At 33.8% G+C, this 17333-nt stretch overlaps 1 protein-coding gene across 5 annotated transcripts in view; it reads right to left on the bottom strand.

Moving 5' to 3' along the window:
- Positions 1-17333, bottom strand: part of Idi (Isopentenyl-diphosphate delta isomerase) — a 90349-nt gene that overhangs the window by 25864 nt on the left and 47152 nt on the right. For all 5 annotated transcript variants that reach the window (XM_090381614.1, XM_090381605.1, XM_090381618.1 and 2 more), the window contains one exon: positions 9623-9715. In XM_090381614.1, the coding sequence (XP_090237740.1) occupies positions 9623-9715 (93 nt within the window). The remainder of the gene's footprint in view (positions 1-9622; positions 9716-17333) is intronic.

Here is a 17333-nt window from a genome sequence, read left to right as displayed (position 1 = left end):
ACTGATTAACTAAATACTAAAATTGTTCCATAACAAATTAGAAAACACATCTAAGTTTAAACAAATATTCAGAAAAGCAAAAATTATCCTGATTTAATTTTACAAGGTATGGTCCATTGTAAGGTGTCATAAACAAGTAAAAAATGTTTATAATGGTTCATCGGCTTTAATGCTTTTGTTTTTAAAGACCATCTCTTATGGCACATATAAATCCACATTTTCATTTTATCTAATATTTAGAGCTTTGCTAGAGTCCAAGTAAGTATATTTCATCTTTTCTGGTCTACTTTCCACATCAAATATACTCTGACAAAAGTTTTCCCCCATGTTTCATGGGAAGAAATTACAATAGCAAGCCTTCAGAATCTCCAATGTGATCATTGAAGAGCATGCTGGTATAAAATTAATGTAATCAGAAACATTACACTGTTGTAAAACTTTTTCAAATTAAATAGTCATATGTTTCAGGCAATTCATTTTGTCTTTTAGTGGTCAACAGTAATATACCACATACAAATTTACATAATGAAAAGAAAAAAAAAAACAAGTGCCATGTTTTTTTTTTATATATGCCTCCAGTCTGGGAGACTGATAACAAGAGAATAATGTCTGCACTATATCATTTCTCAAGGATCCAAGAAACTTGTCACAATATCCAACAGAAAAGTTTAATACAGGCAGTACTGCTATAACACCGTATGTGTTCCTAAATATTTCATGTTGTGGCATTTCGCACATTAAAAATAACAGAGCTTATGGGAAAAATAGGAATAGGGGCAGAGCACTCAAAAAAACATGCCGTAAGGAAAACACTTAAAGTTAGAAACCCAATAAAATTGCTAACACAGGTTTAAACATCTTAAATTTCTAATAAATAAATAAATATTACAGTAAATATAGCACTGTAATATATACATACTAATTAATATTTCTATTCACAGACTTTTTTTTTTTTTTGGGTAAAAAAGATAAGTAATCAATAACGAAGAACACGGCAAGCACATATTGCACAAGTGGGATAGATATGCAGTAATAATTTCAAGCATTAAAAATAGGAATGAAGAGAAGATTCTGAAAATTTATTTATGTTTTTTATATGATTGAAGATTTTGTGGAAGGGGAAACACGTTTCACCATAATAAAGTAAAAACCCACAGAATTCCAGATATCTGTATTATCACAAATGCAATAAGATCAAGTTTACTACCCGTTTATAATTAGGTTGCACTAACAGAAAAGTCCAATAAACCAGGGCCTGAAAATAGTTTTTATTGTTTTATGGTAGTGACCTCCAGAAATGTACTCCTCTGCTCATGAAAACATGAGTTGGCCTACTATATCTTGTGAATACAACGAATGACAACAGTGTGTCTCCAACCAATACAACTACAATAAATAGGAAATATAGCTCTCACACATTTTTTAAGCTTCATAAACTTGTATTTATGTATTGTTGCACAGGTCGCTATGCTCAGCTTGGTGCCGGGTTTTGTGTTCACCTGATGTTACTTGCAGACAAAATCGGGCACGAGCCAATGCGAAAATCATGTTATACCTGCATCGTCCCGTAATATATCAGTCGCATTGCCAAAATGCGCATTATAGCAGAACCGACTGTAGTGGCAAATGCAAAGAAGCTTTCTAAGATTCATCAAAAAAAAAAAAATCCCAAATCAACTGTCCATCCTGTCTCACAGTTTAGTCTAGTTCACCCTTTAATTTATTCAACAACTCCAAATGGCAGTTTGTTTCAACAAGCACCTACCTGCTGACAAGGCAAATTTCTGAACATTAATCCTGCAACCGTTTCTCAATTTGAATCTATCTATATATCTATTTATATATATATATATATCCCCGCAAGTGTGTAGTCTGAGCAAGAGGAAAGATTCCATTCAGAGTTTTACACACCTCAATCAGATCTCCTCACTGGTGCCTAGTCTCCAGATAGTGCAATTTGTCAACTGAAGCCTCTTCTGGTAAGAGCACCCTTTTGTCCCCTTTACTAATCTTGTTTTTCTCTTCTCTCACCCAATCCAACAGATCCACATCCATCCTAAAATGAGCCAATCGATACGTGGCTTAAGCACTGCCTTATATAAGGAAATGATCACTACCCTATTCCTGTATATCAGTGACAAAACCACATGAGCTATTCTGGCATAAGTTCTTCCTGCTGCGGAAAGGTGCAAATCGCAGGCACATCCAAATAAGTGTTCATATTCACTGCCTGCACTGCTCAGAGAACTTCACATCTCACTGTACGTATCTTTTTTATTCTCCACTACCCTGAGTGTGGTACCACAAAGTTGGTATGTTAGTTAACCTGGGATTACTGCTACCCACATACCTTGCATCTGTCAATGCTAAAAACTTCAATTGATTGCCACTTTTCATCCCATCTGCCTAATTTTTCTAGATTTCGTTGCAGTGGCATACCCTGATTACTATTATTAACCACTCTGCAAACTTAAACATTAAGACTGATATGCCTTCATCAATATCGTTAATAAATATAGAAAGCAACAATGGGCCCAGCAATGAACCCCAGGGAACTTCACTAACAATACTGGTTCAAAAAGAGAAGTGCCTATTGATAACCACTCAACTGTCCCTCCAATTTGTACAACAGTATTTTACATGTAACAGTATCAAAATATATGATGTCAAAGTTAATTTTTACATCTAGTTCCTTTGTTGCTGTATCAGGGTTTCCAATCAGATTGGTCAGACAAGATTTCCACTTAACAAATCTATGCTCTATCTGCAGTATAACTGCAATTCTAGATAGTCCTGAATTACTTCTTTTACCAGCAACTCCATTATTTTCCCTGGAACAGAAGTAAAGCTAATAGGTCTGTAAAGGGTGACATGACCCCATGTTACCCTTTGACTCCCCCTTTGCGAATTACGATATACTCACACACATGCAATCCTGCCATCTAATTATGAACTAATTATGGGGGCAGTCGGGACTGCCCTTGAATTGAAGAATTCAGGGGTAGTTTCTTCCAAGAAAGACTGAGGTGGGGTTTTTTTGGCATAAGCAAAGTAAATACTGACAGCATCTTTACTCTTTCTCAGATGGCACAACATAAAATTAAAAATTCTAAACAGTTCTGTGGAAATTTCATTCATGCCTTCTAGTGTGTGAAAGTGGGTAGCTTAAATAAATTTAAGCATTAGACATATTACTAGAAGGGCTGGGAAAAAAAAAAAAAAAAAAAAAACATGGCTTATGCTGTACAAGCTTTGCATCCTTGAATAATTTTCTTAATATTACTAGTTATTAAATGAAATTGAAGTCACATAGTAACAGGAAATCAAAGAAACATGGTCACGTTGTGGGAATTCCTGGCCTGGAAAGTGCTTATCAAGCAAATTGCACACAGCCAGAGTCGAATCCAGAGGCATGTCACCTTGCTGGAAAAAGACATTAGCTTGAAGTTTTTCCCGGTGTGGGAAGGTGCAAATCCCAGGCACCTTCGATTGTACATCCAAGTAGGTGTTCATATTCACAGTCTTTTCGTGAACAATGAAAGGGCCAATTACGTGATCATGTTGAAATTCACACAAAACATCTATCTTTTCGCTACTTTGTTCCAACTCCCGCATAACGGTTTTCTGAGCCCAAAATTCAAACATTATGCCTCTATTCACTATTCCCACAATGTGAACACATTGGAAAATACAATTAGGAAAATTTTTGTTGCTATCCGTATGGTGAAGCACATTCAAAACGCTTTGGTTTATCTTCAGGTTTCAAGGCCTGCACAGTTGCACTTTGTACATACAATGAACTTTAAAGATTTATGCAGGAATGTGCAGTTGACCTTGGTATCTGAAGTTCCCTGGAGGCAGTTCTGATTGATTTGGATGTGCTTCTAGCAAACATTCCCCATGCCTGTTCCACATTTTCAGTACTTGTGCCGGAATATTCATACCCTCTTTTGTGATCAACATTTCCCATTTCCATAAATTTTCGATGCTAGTATGAGATGGTGGCTGTTGTTCATACTTTGATTCTTCGAGTTTGTCTCAATGAGACCATGCTACAAACTGAGCCTTCTGTTGAAGAGGTGCCATTTACACTTACTCTACTCTTGCATGACTCAAGCGGCACTTATAACATGGTAAAAACTTTGAGTTCTGTTCAAGGCAGTAAAATTTTTTTTTTTTTTTTAATTTGCATTTCTTTTTGGGACACCCTGTATTGTTATTTAAACATAAATAATATGATGACAGATTTAATTACTGTCATTTATTACCAATAAAAAAGTGATTTCAAATTTCAGTAAGGGAATGGTCAGATCTCCCTGTTTGACTGAACTGCTCTGTTCACTGAGAGTATAACATTTTGAATTCAAAGACAAATGGAGAGAAATGGGGGGGGGGGCATATATCCAATTGTCTAGTTACATTATATATTTCATGCCACTTCAAACTGAAAAATAATACACACAGTACACAAAGCAAACATATCATTTCTGTATTTTATAACACACAGAAAATCTTGTGCATGTGCCTTCTTAAACACTGCATCATTTTTCTTTGGCACCTTACCAAAGGATACTGTGAAATCATATTTAGTTTCACACACACAAAAAAAAACCGAACTGTTTTAAAAACTGCAACCTGCCACTTTAATTTCTGCAAAATATTTTCAGTTTTTATTAATATTCTACAAGCAGAATTCAACATTCCATAATTTCTTAATGGACTGCAATGCTTATTGAATGTAATTTTATTATTTTTTGATAAAAAAATATAAGAAATTCTGCTTTTTACTTGTTTTCCATTTACAAGAAAAAAATATCAATTCTGATAATTAAAAAAAAATAAACAAAATTTGAGGGTCCAACTGTTAGTCTCTTCTATTTTCCAGTTAAAAAAAAAAAAAAGTGCATAAGCATTTATTTCTTATTACTGTATGTGTTAGCTTTCAAAAAATTAAAACAAATATATATATATATATATATATATATTAAATGGTCACATTCATACCATTTTTTGAATTTGATTACAGACTGCTTATATGATTCACATATTGTTCTTTTGCAAAAGCGTAAAAGGATAACCTTTTCTATGTAAAAATATTTGGCTAATACATATTAAAGGCCATTTTTACCCCAAGAGATATAAACAATGTTATTTTGAATGTTTAATACAATGCTTGGCATAGCTATCCTTTTATTGGGCCACCCAGTTCGGGCACTCACTTGTTAGAATTTACTTTTATATATCTAAAAAAGCTAGTTTGTGGTAGCTACAACATAAATGCACTCTGAAAAACATACAGTCAGTTTTTTTTGTCAGTTTCAATTGTTATACCAGGCACAAAGAGTCTTTTGTTATAATCTATTTTTTGTGTAAATTTTTAATGGATTCAAGCTGATGTCTTTTTGTAGTTTGTCTTTAAATTAATTTAAAGTTTAATATATAAACAAACTTCATCTAGCATTTACAAAGTGTAAATGGAGAGAATTAAGCTTTGAAAGTAAACTGAAAATTATGCAAGGGGTGTGACAGGGTAGAAAAAAGTAAAACAGGTATTACTGCACGACACTGGAACAGTAATAAAAAAACAGAAAATGGATTCACAGCGCAAAACATGAGGAACTTGCAACAGAACTCCAAGTGATACTAACAAAAATGTGCATCTAATTTACAAATATCAAGTCCAATTTTGCAAGAAAAGAATAATTATCTAGCTTAGCAACTTAAAATACAGCAGTGGCTGGCTCCAAAGATTTAAAGACAGGAATAACTTAATTTTTCAATGTTTACAGCAAGTCTAGATCAAATGAGTTTTGTCAGTTCACTCTTTAAAAATATGAGGCAGAGGATATTTGGCTGTTATTCTGGTATTTTATGTTGGATTACAGTTGGTATGTTATTCTGGATTGCTGCTACCCACATGCAGTACCTTGCAATTGTCAACGTTAAAGTTCAACTGCCACGTCTCAGCCCACTTGCCTAATTTTTCTAGATCTTGCTGTAATAACATACCCTGCCAAGATATTAAGCCTAATATGCTTTCAATACTGTTAATGTTATTAATAATGATAAAAATTACTGAATATGATTGATGGAACAAACTTCCATCTGTCGTTGTAGAAGTTGATAGCTTAAATAGATTCAAGGCAGAACTTGACAAACAGGCCGCCATAGCCTAGTGGTCAGGTGCACGGGTGCATAAGTACACGTGCCTTGAGTGACCGGGGTTCAAGCCCGTGACTGCTGAATACGGTGCCGTTTCTTGTATTCTGTGTATCTTGTAAACTCCTCTGACCTTTCGGTCGTCCCGGAGTATAAACAAAAAATTTTTATTTATTTGGAGCGAGGGGATAGGTGAAATAAGGGTTTTTTTTTTTTTTTTTTTTTTTTTTTGGCAGATGCTATATAAGCTTGCTTTCTTGCATCATGTGCCCTTGCTAATGCTAAAATGTACTAGCACTTTTTTACCACATGTATATCACCTTCTCTAATCCAAAGTATAAACATTTACAATAAACTTTTCCATTGACTTTGTGATGTACTACTGGGCATCACTGGCTTGGTGTTCATAACACACTGTCTCTGCACTCATTCGTCACTGGTCTTTTATAACGGTGACTGACAAGGAAAGAAGTAGCCTTTACTAAATTTTAAAAAGGGAAAGGCAAATGTTTTGGCTCATATTTTTAGACTATCAGTGAATGCAAATTAGTTTCTAACTCATACACTTATTTCTTTGAAATAAAAATAATAAATCTTTAATGATATTAGATTTTAATGAATTTTTAAGTTCTTTTATTAATCTTTATTGATTAATAAATTGAGGAAGGGTATCATCCCGAGGCCATATTATATAAATTGAATTGGAAATTAAAAAACCAAAAGAATAAAGTTTGCTCTCTTTTTTAATGGCTAACTGAACAATTATAATAAAACTACTCTCAGGTGTTTATTAGGGCTAGTATATGTAAATGAAAATAAAAAAAAATTCAAATGTAGGAACTCCATAGCGAGGCAGATAAGGGGGCAAATTGAGTCAGAAAGATCAATTCTGTCATAAAACACAAGGGTGGCAACTATATCTCTTGCAAAGGATAATATTTTTTCAGCATGAACAAAAAAAAACACTACCTTACTAAGCATTAGACTTAGTGGTGTTGTTCATACTTGATCCAGCATATTTCCTGCTAACACAACAATTAATGAATGTTTTAATAAAAAAACACCTCTCTTTGAAGGCAGGTTTAGTTCCAACTGAGCAGTAGGGCTAAAAACCACATGGGAACCAAGGATTAAAACAATACAGACATGTCAGATGGGGCAATATCCTATAAGAAGAACCACAAATGATCAAGCAATTCAAATTTATTTAGTTTGCTGGAATTAAAGTTAACCCTCAGAATTAAATGGAACAGACATAGACTTTTTTTCCATTGCTTCAGTCTTGATGTTTACAATCCTAATAGTAGTAGTAATCAAGACATGTGATGCAAGAAAGCAAGCTTATATAGCATCAGCCAACACACCCATTCCCTCTAAACATTTGTCCAGTTCCTCCTGGAATTTATTTAAGCAGTCAACTTCCACAATGACAGATGGAAGTTTGTTTGGCAATCAACTACCCACTGGCTAAAGGCAAATTTCTGCACAAATATTCTACAACTGTCTTTCCTTAATTTGAAATTATGCCCCTCAGGTTCGTAATCTGAGCAAGAGAAAGAATCCCATCAGAATTGAGACTGCTCAACCCATTCAAGGCCTTATGAACCTCATCAGATCACCTCACAGGTGCCTAGTCTCCATATGCTGCAATTTGCAGAACTTAAACCTTTCTTCATAAGACCACCATTTCGTTGCCCTTCTCTGTACTTTCTCAAGTAACTCTACATCCTTCCTAAAATGAGGCCTCCAGACCTGTATGTACTCAAGGCATGGCCTAACTATTGCCTTATACAAAGGAATAAACACCACCTTTTCCCTACTAGCAAAATTCCTCTATACTTTGTATATATCACTGACAATACCCCATGACCTGTTCTGGCAGCCTGTCTGCACTGATCAGAAAATTCTGTCTGACTGCACAATTACTCCCAAGTCTTTTTCATTTTCTACCATGCAGCTGGTACATTTCTTTGGGGTTACTTCAACCCAAATGCAGTACTTCGCATTTGTCAATGTTAAACTTCAGTTGCCACTTCTCAGCCCATCCACCCAAATGTTTTAGATTCTGATGCAGTGGCATACAGTCATTAATGACCCTGCAAACCTTTGTATCATCTGCAAACTTCGATGTTAAGCTTGATATACCTTCATCAATATCATTGATGAAGGTATATAGACCCAAAACAAAACCCTAGAGGATTCCACCAATAACATTAGTCCACTAAGAGCAGCATCCATTGAGTACCACTCTGTCTTCTCCCACTCAACCATCCTTTTATCCATTGTAGCAACTTACCTTTAATACGATACTGCTCCAATTTGTACGGTAGTCTTCCATGTGCAACAGTGTCAAAAACTTTCCTGAAACCCGAGTATATGATATCAAAATTATTTTTTGCATCCAGTTCCTTTGTAACCACATCATAATATCCAATCAAGTTTGTCAGACACGACTTTCCCTTAACAAACCCGTGCAGTGTCTGAATTATTATTGCAGTCTTGTCTAGATGATCCTGCAATGCATCTTTAACCAGTGACTCCATTATTTTTCCCGGAACAGAAGTTAAACTAACAGATCCATAATTACTCGTATCGCCCCTTGTGAACTGAGGATACATTTGCACATCTCTAGTCCATGGGGACATCCCCTGAGTCCAAGGATGCTCTCATAATTATGGCTAAGGGTTTGCTTACTTCCTTTACTGCCTCCTTTAATATAACTGGATAGATCCCATCCACCCCAAGTACCTTTCTTATGTTTAACTTCAACAGTTTCTTTTCCACTTTGCTCTCAGTTATTACGAAATCATTAAGCACCCTGTTACATTTTGATAAACTTCTGGCATTTCCCTCCCTTAATAATTCATTCAGATATCAGCTATCTGAGCAGAATAAAATTTTTCCTTTGCTACTAAATCACTCACTGAGCAAATTCTTACCTTCTTTAACCTGCTATTGGCTCACTAAGAATGAGCGAGGGATAAATCTTCACAACTGAGTAAATGGTAAGAGTCACAGTGTTGTTTTACTATGTATGTTGGTACATATTGTAATATTTAAAGCCTGTTTCACAAAATTATATTTCTGTCATAAATTTCAACATGAACTACTGTTTTAGATTTAATTTATGATAATTACAATATTTAGCCATATTGTACTGATAGGCACAAAGTCTTCAAAGCAGCCTTTGTGCTGTGAAACCTACAATACAATAATAACTGTGGGACGGCTGTTAGTTTTTGGTACCATATTAAGACTTTTTAATCTTTAAAACTGTAAACATTAGCCTGTTGTTCATTACTACTATAAAGAAGTTAAGAAAGTTTTAAGTTCAAATAGTGGTATAAGAGGCGAACAAATTCATCTGAAAAGCAATAAATAAGAGTTTAAAAGAAAAAAAACCTGAATTTTTTCTTAAGCTATCACAGAAAGCCTTAATCTAATATTTACAATTTATAATTACCTGGAAATGTAATCTTGCTATCTGATCTTTGCTGTAACAACAGTTCTCCTTTCATGTTGAATAAAAATACACTAAAGGCTCGATGCAGAAGACCTACAAGAGTATAAATATTAATAAAATGCAAAGCCTACTAATAATTTGTTGGGATGCAAATTAAATGAAATTATTTTCTTAGAGGTTTAAGAAACCAACTATTACTAAATAAAAATTATATTATGCTAAATATATAACCTTCACATCCAGGGCAATGACAGTAATATCATAATATGAGTTGTTTTTAAATTTGTTTGATGAAGAATTCAATTCTTTACCAGAAACACAGAACTAATGACCATATGAAGTTTCCATATATATGTTCAGTGTTCACCATGTATCATTTGAAATTTGATCTTAGTGAAGTTCATTTATAAATGAAATAATTTCCTTTTTCTGAAGTAAAGAAAAAAAATAATTATTTTATTTTTTATAAATTTTTATTTTATAAAAAATAAAAATAAAAAAAATAAAATAATAAATAAAAAAATAATAAAAAATAATTATATGTAAATATTTTTTATTCATATTTTACATCCAGAGCATCTAACAAAACTGTTTTGAGATGGAGCCTATATCACCAGAAAAAAATATTTGCATGAAACTATTTTCAAGTGCATTTTTTAACTGAACCAAATTCTAAAAGTCATATATAAAAAAAAAATTAAAATAAACAAACACTGGAAGGATGAGAAAATGATATATATTTACCCCAAAAAGGATTCAAAGATCATTATGTAATTAAATAACCTAATGCTGGTTTTTCTTGATTTATATATTCAGTACATAAAAAAAATCGTTATTATTCAGGTTGTAATAGCTTCCTATTATTATTCCCTCTTGTTAGTATAGTTTGCTTCATTTATTACTTCCATATGTTAGTATAATACACCACATGGTTCTCACATAACTGCATTTGTCTGTCATCATCTTCACCACATGTCATGCATTTTGAACAAAAAGGAGAGAGTAAAAACTTACAGAAACAAGCACATAGGATTACTCTCCTTATATAAGAAATTAATGATGAATTTGCTCTTTGCTCTAATGCATAATGACAAAATCTGAACGTAAAAACAGTAAATTTATCTCTACAACTCTTTTAGTGAAGACCTCAGAAAATCTCAGGTGCTAGTTAGCAATGAGATCAAAATCTAAAAAGATTCCTCCTAGCACCTAGTATTTTAAATAATTGCCTCCTCCAACTATAGTGCTATCTTGTGGCAGCAAGGCTGAACAATAGATTCTGTTTTATGATCATGGTAGTCTAAATTGTGGAAAGAACTGGAAAGGCTGAATGTATGTCTAGATCAGTGTTTCTCAACCTTTTTTTTTTTTAATTATCGCTCCCCCTAAAGGGCTTTTTTACACAATTTCTTTCCCTAATCACCCACCATGAAATTTTAAACAAGAAAATACTTTATATTCAATGGGTCTGATGCTTCTTAGCTAAAAGTTCTAATGTTCAGTATGTTAGTAAGTTTAATTCTAATGTCTCTTCCTAAACATATATCAATTCTGTATCTTTCCTTTGTAAATATATTATTTACTGAACTAAAACCACTTTCAACCATATAAAATGTTGGAAAACAAAGAAGTACTTTGGCCATTTCAGACCACATTGTTGGATAAAGAAGTTTAGTTGTTTTTTATCCCCACAACTCGGCCATTCCACCTTTTTCGAATTTATATTTGCATTCTTTGTTAGATTTTAATTCAATGAGTTCTTCTTGAGTTTCTTAACTAACAGACCTGGCATCGCATGCAATTGGATCTAACAACCATGACTTCATTAAATAGAAAATAAATCTGAAAATTTATTTTTCATTTCACCTTTTAAAGAACACAAATGATCTGAATAATTCTTAAGATCATTCTCGGTGAGAGATTCATTGATTTAAGCTAACTCTTGCATACCATGCAATTGTTTTCTCATTAAATTGCTTTCAAATATTTCCAGTTTTTCAGTTTAATATGCTTATGCAGTCTATCACTGTAATTAATTTCCCATTAAATTGAAGTAATACTTCATTAAGTTCTCGAAAAAGTCAAACCATATATATATATATATATATATATATGGTTTGACATATATCTGTGTCCCCTCTGCTTTCTAAAAAACTAATTGTCGTGTCAAAAAGGTTTACAAATCTTGTTAGACAGTTTCTAACAAGATTTGTAAACAGAAGTTAGATGGCTTTAGAAACCCATCTAATTTCTGTATGTAAAAGAAGCCTCACATAGTGTTCTTCATTACCAACACAAAATTTTCTGAAAAGGTGATCATATTTGCTATGTAACTTCATTTTATTGATGGTTTTAAATAACTATACCGAAAGACTGATAAAGAACTGAACTAATATTTTTTTGCAACCAGATGATGTTGGTGCACGATGCCATGTATTGCAAGAACTTTGGGACATGTTTCCTTTAGGTGGGTCATAACACTTTTATATCTTCCAACCACGGAAGTGGCATCATCAGTTTTACAGGATACCAAATGTTCCAATAATACTTCTTTTTCTTCAAACCATGTTTTTGCAACAGCAAAAATGGATGCTCCAGTACAGTCAGTTTCTAAAATTTTAAAAACATCTCTTCTTGCAATTTACAATCATCATCAAAATAACGAACATATGCCATTATAAGAAACTCATTGTCAGTAACTGCACATTCATCAATCTGAATTGAAAATTCTCATTTTTAGTTTATCAATTAGCTGCTCTTCATTGTTAATCGACATCTCATCGATTCATCTTTGAATTCAACCATTGCTCGATGGCAATGCTTTTAAAATACTGGAAGGATTTTGATGCATCACTGCTGTTAGTCTCTAATGTGGGTCGTATAACAGTTGCACTAACTATATAAGCACTACCAGTTTTTACAATGATTTCTGCAATTTTATAAGATGCAATCATTCCACTGTACTTTGTTTGTGTGTTTTTCTTAAATAAGGAAGTAACAGTGTTACACTGCTCAAAATTCTGTTTTAAATTTTTAAAAATCAGGGAGTACAATGTGTACAGAAAGGATATAAGGAGAGGAGGGGGTGATACTGTTAACTACGAAACAAAATCTAAGGAAGTGCATCCAGTTGACACAGATGGACACTGCAATGTTGAGTCAGTTTGGTGAACTGACTCAAACTGGGAAAACCTAGTTGAGAGAAGGAGCGTGTTATAGGCCTAATGACTTTGATGAGTATAATGAAAAACTGTACAGGTAAATAGAGCAGGCCAGTAAATAAGATTATATTAACTTGTGGGTTGGTCACTCACACACTAGTAAGACTTGTGGATTTATTGGATGATCGTTTTATACAGCAGCATGTTCCAGAGGCAACCACAGGGAGTAGTAATCTTGATCTGATTATCAGCAGCGATTCTTCATGCATTAAGAATCTGCAGATAAAGGAACCACTAGGTGGCAGTGATCACATTGTACTGATGTGGGATATACTTAAAGATGTAACTACCATCAGGGATAAAGGGAAGGGTTTTTGCTTTCGTAAAGATGATTAGTGGTCTCAGAGATTTTTTAAAATTTCATACAGTGGGACCGACTGATGATGTTCCAACAACAAATTCTAAATGGGAAACATTCAAGGAATTAACCTTGGAAGCTACTAGGCCATGGTGGGGAACCTTTTTACATCAGAAGGCCAAATTTTATTTAACCAAGATACTATTAGGCCACATGCTGAGAATTAAATATATACAAAATTTTTTTATTTTTATAGGCATATTTACAATTTTAATTACAGCCTTTTATTGTATGAGGAATTTAAAGAAAAAAAATAGTGAAGACACTTATTTGTTTAGCAAAAATGATAATAAAAGCTAAAAATGGACGAATTTAGACAACAAACCATTTAACGACTTTGTGACTGCTTAATGCCAGATAATAATCTGATATTTGGTTCCAACATCATTTGAGCGTAGTTTTAATTGGTCCTTCAAGTGAATATCCATCATCTGAGAACTCAAGCTTGTTTTAATTTGTGTCATATATGAAAATGTTGATTCACAACAGCAGGTTGTGCCAAAACACGATCGCATTCAATGAGCATGTTGACGTAGATGTGGGTATTCAACAGCATTTTTCCATATTTAAAATAGACTTCAAAATATTATCTTCTGAGATCTCAATTAATTACATCTGTAAGTCATCATGTCTCCAAAGCACCTGCTCTGGAGACATCAATCAGGTGTGGTTGAAAAGCTAGTTTCAGTGTGAGATCATGTTTCTCAAAACCAGCAAATGTTTCATTGTGATTAGCACTGGCAAAGGCACATGATGCAAGAAAGCAAGCTTATATAGTATCAGCCAAAAAACACCCTTATTTCACCCATCTGCTCACTCCAAATGTTTGTCAAGTTCTGCCTTGAATCTATTTAAGCTATCAACTTCTACAACGGCAGATGGCAGTTTGTTCCAGCAATTAACCACCCACTGGCTAAAGGCAAACTTCTGCACATCTATCCTACAACCGTCTTTCCTCAATTTGAATTTATGCCCTCTCAGGCAATTATTCTGAGCAAGAGGAAGAATCCCCGTTCCTTCAATCCGAGAGCCTAGAACAGCTGTGTATTCTCTCATGTTGCATTTCCTTAATGATTTGTTTGTATCCTGTTCATTAATTACTTTTACCAGTTCAGGAAAGTGTTCGGCTGAAAGTTCCGATCAGTTAAGCAAGGTTTTGAAAAAGGTCAGCTTTTTCCAAAATGCCTGTATTTTAAGCAACATATAATATTTAGGTTTGGTTTTAACTTGCAAAAAAATATTCAGTTCATTTTGCTTTGACATTATATCACACAAAAATGCAATATCTCTGCAGAATTCCACTTTTTACAATTCACACTGTTGATTAAGTTCCTCGAAAAAGCTTGTGATTTGTTTTCACAAAGATAAAAGTTTGACAAGTATTTGTCCTTGGGACAACCAGCACACTTCAGAATGATATGGCAGATCCACGCTGAATGTTTCATCATTAAGCTGAAGCATTTTGTGAAATTGGCGACGTCCTGATGTATTTGCTTGAATGTAGTTTACAATACCTGTTCAGGGAAGAATACCTGATGGGATTCTTCCTCTTGCTCAGAATAATCACCTGAGGGGGCATAAATTCAAATTGAAGAAAGACGGTTGTAGGATAGATGTGCGGAAGTTTGCCTTTAGCCAGAGGGTGGTTGATTGCTGGAACGAACTTCCATCTGTTGTTGTAGAAGTTGATAGCTTAAATAGATTCAAGGCAGAACTTGACAAACTTTTGGAGTGAGGGAATGGGTGAAATAAGGGTTTTTTTTTTTTTTTTTTTGGCTGATACTATATAAGCTTGCTTTCTTGCAACATGTGCCCTTGCTAATGCTATTACCTATAACTTTATTTAATGTGCCACTTAAAACAGTAGATTTGGCACACAGATTCTGCTAATGAAGAATACAGTGAAGGGAAATCAAAGTATCTGGATGTGGAAATTCTTTGTGTAGTAACACAACAAATCCTTCATGTTTTCCTCTCGTGGAAGGTGTGCCATCTGTACATACACTTACTAAATTACATAAATTCAGTTTTGCTTCATGGCATTTTTCTTTGAAGATGGTAAAGTTGTCAATTCCACTTGTCCTGGCAGTAAGGGTCCCCAAAGTCAGTAAGCCCTCGTGACAATGAAAATCCACAGTTATAAGTAATGCGAATAAAAAATAACACCTGCACTGAGTCAGTAATGTCAGTGGATTTATCCAAGGCGATCAAATAATAAATGGCTTTGCTTTGGCATATTGCATGAAGTTGTTCTGTTATATTATGGGATAATTCATGTTGCCGATCAGTTATGGTCCTCCTCAAAAGAGGCAGTTGTTGTAGTTGTTTGTACTTATTAACCTTAGCTGAATCTAAACATCCCACAACTTCAATAATGCATTCTTTTATGATTTCCACATTGCTAAATGGATTACCTCTTCTTTCAAGTATATATGCTACTTTATGTGTCAACTTCAGTGATGTTAGTCCCTTGTCCTAACGTAGTTTTGAATACTTGTTGCTGCTTTCCATCTTTCATTTTCTTAAGTACAGACTTTCGAGGTTCTCCTTCTAATTTAGCATATTTGTTGTTCTTATGAGTTGCATAATGCTGATATGCACTGCATTTCTTCACTGTTGCTAATATGGCATCGCAGAACAAATACAACATTTTATCATTCATTGAAATAACACAATACCGCATTTCCCATTTTTCATTGAATACTCTTTTCTTCCTTTAATGCTGTTTTCTTATTTTTTGACATAATCGGGTTAACAGTAAAAATTAAAAATGAAATACACAGATTGATTGAAGATTCAATTTTAAATGAAGCAAGCACTGAAAACCGATGGCACTGGGGAGAATGACCAGGAATGTCAACCGATAGTGATAGCAGTCAGTGAGATGAGTCATCACTGATAAGAAAGGCACCGTTCCCAAATGAAGTTCAATTTCAAGTGGAACTGATGCCATATCATCTATATGGAAAACAATAATACTCTGTAAAGTTTAGAGAATTAGAATAAATGCTTTATTTTGTATTTATTTTAATATATAATTCATTATTATTTTCCTTAACTAGAAATGGCAATGCCTACATTTTCTTTAACATGTTACAGTTCTTTCTTAAGAAGCTCTCAGGCCTGTGAACCAAATCACTGGGCGGTTGCCAGTTCACCAATTACTGAGTTTCCACTGACAGGCCTCTCGCTAACTACACAGTTATTGATACAAATAATTTTACCTCTTAACTTTGTTTTGTCCTCTCTTAATCTATCCAATATTTTTATGCCTTTTATGTTTCTGTTGCTAATGTAAGGCATAAATGTAAACTAATTTATATAAGGGAAATAACAATATACAGGCAGTTTTTGCTTTACGAGTTCCCAAGTTTATTTTTTCTTTCAAGTATCAACAAAATTGAAAATATGAACATTAATTGCAAAAAAATGAATGTCAAACATTCATAAATACTGCATTTCAAACCATGCACATAGCTATAAAAATACAGTGCACCCTGCTTTATGATATTAATCCATTCCAGAGGCACCATCCTATCGTGAAAATATCGTCATGTGAACCCAATAACACATTTTTTTTTTTTTTTTTCGGTAATTTGTTCCAAGACCTCGGAAGTTGAAATGGAAATTGTATTAGTTACCAATTCAAATCATTAAAACGCACTAAACTTTCATCATTATCCATTATAAGAATCAATTTTGAACGCCTTTGTGATATTTTCTAAAACACATTTCTGGAGTTCACTACCAGAAAACAATAAAAAGCAATTTGCACTTTCGGGTTTATTGGGCTTTTCTGTTAGCGCAATATATTATAAATGGGTAGTAAACGCGATCTTACTGCATTTGCGATAATCCCGATAACTGGAATTCTGTGGGTTTTTATGTTACAGTATTATGATGAAATGAGTTCCCCTTCACTGAAAGCATCAATCATATACAAAACAATATGATTAAAGAGGCCTGTGCACTCCGGATTCATTATTATCAAAACTAAAATTACTGTAACACAGAGTGAAAATGGATACAAAAATAGATTGTGACAAGTTTAATAATAGGAAATATACATATATTAGATTAGATACATACAAACAAAAAGCTTTCGGTTGTTTTGTCCACCTTCCGCAGTTAA

Source organism: Mastigoproctus giganteus, chromosome 1, assembly GCF_048544385.1.
Source record: "Mastigoproctus giganteus isolate SK-2022 chromosome 1, ASM4854438v1, whole genome shotgun sequence".
NCBI classification, from domain to species: Eukaryota; Metazoa; Arthropoda; class Arachnida; order Uropygi; family Thelyphonidae; genus Mastigoproctus; species Mastigoproctus giganteus.
Note: the sequence above shows the minus strand (reverse complement) of the source record. Positions and strands in the feature narration are given on the sequence as shown.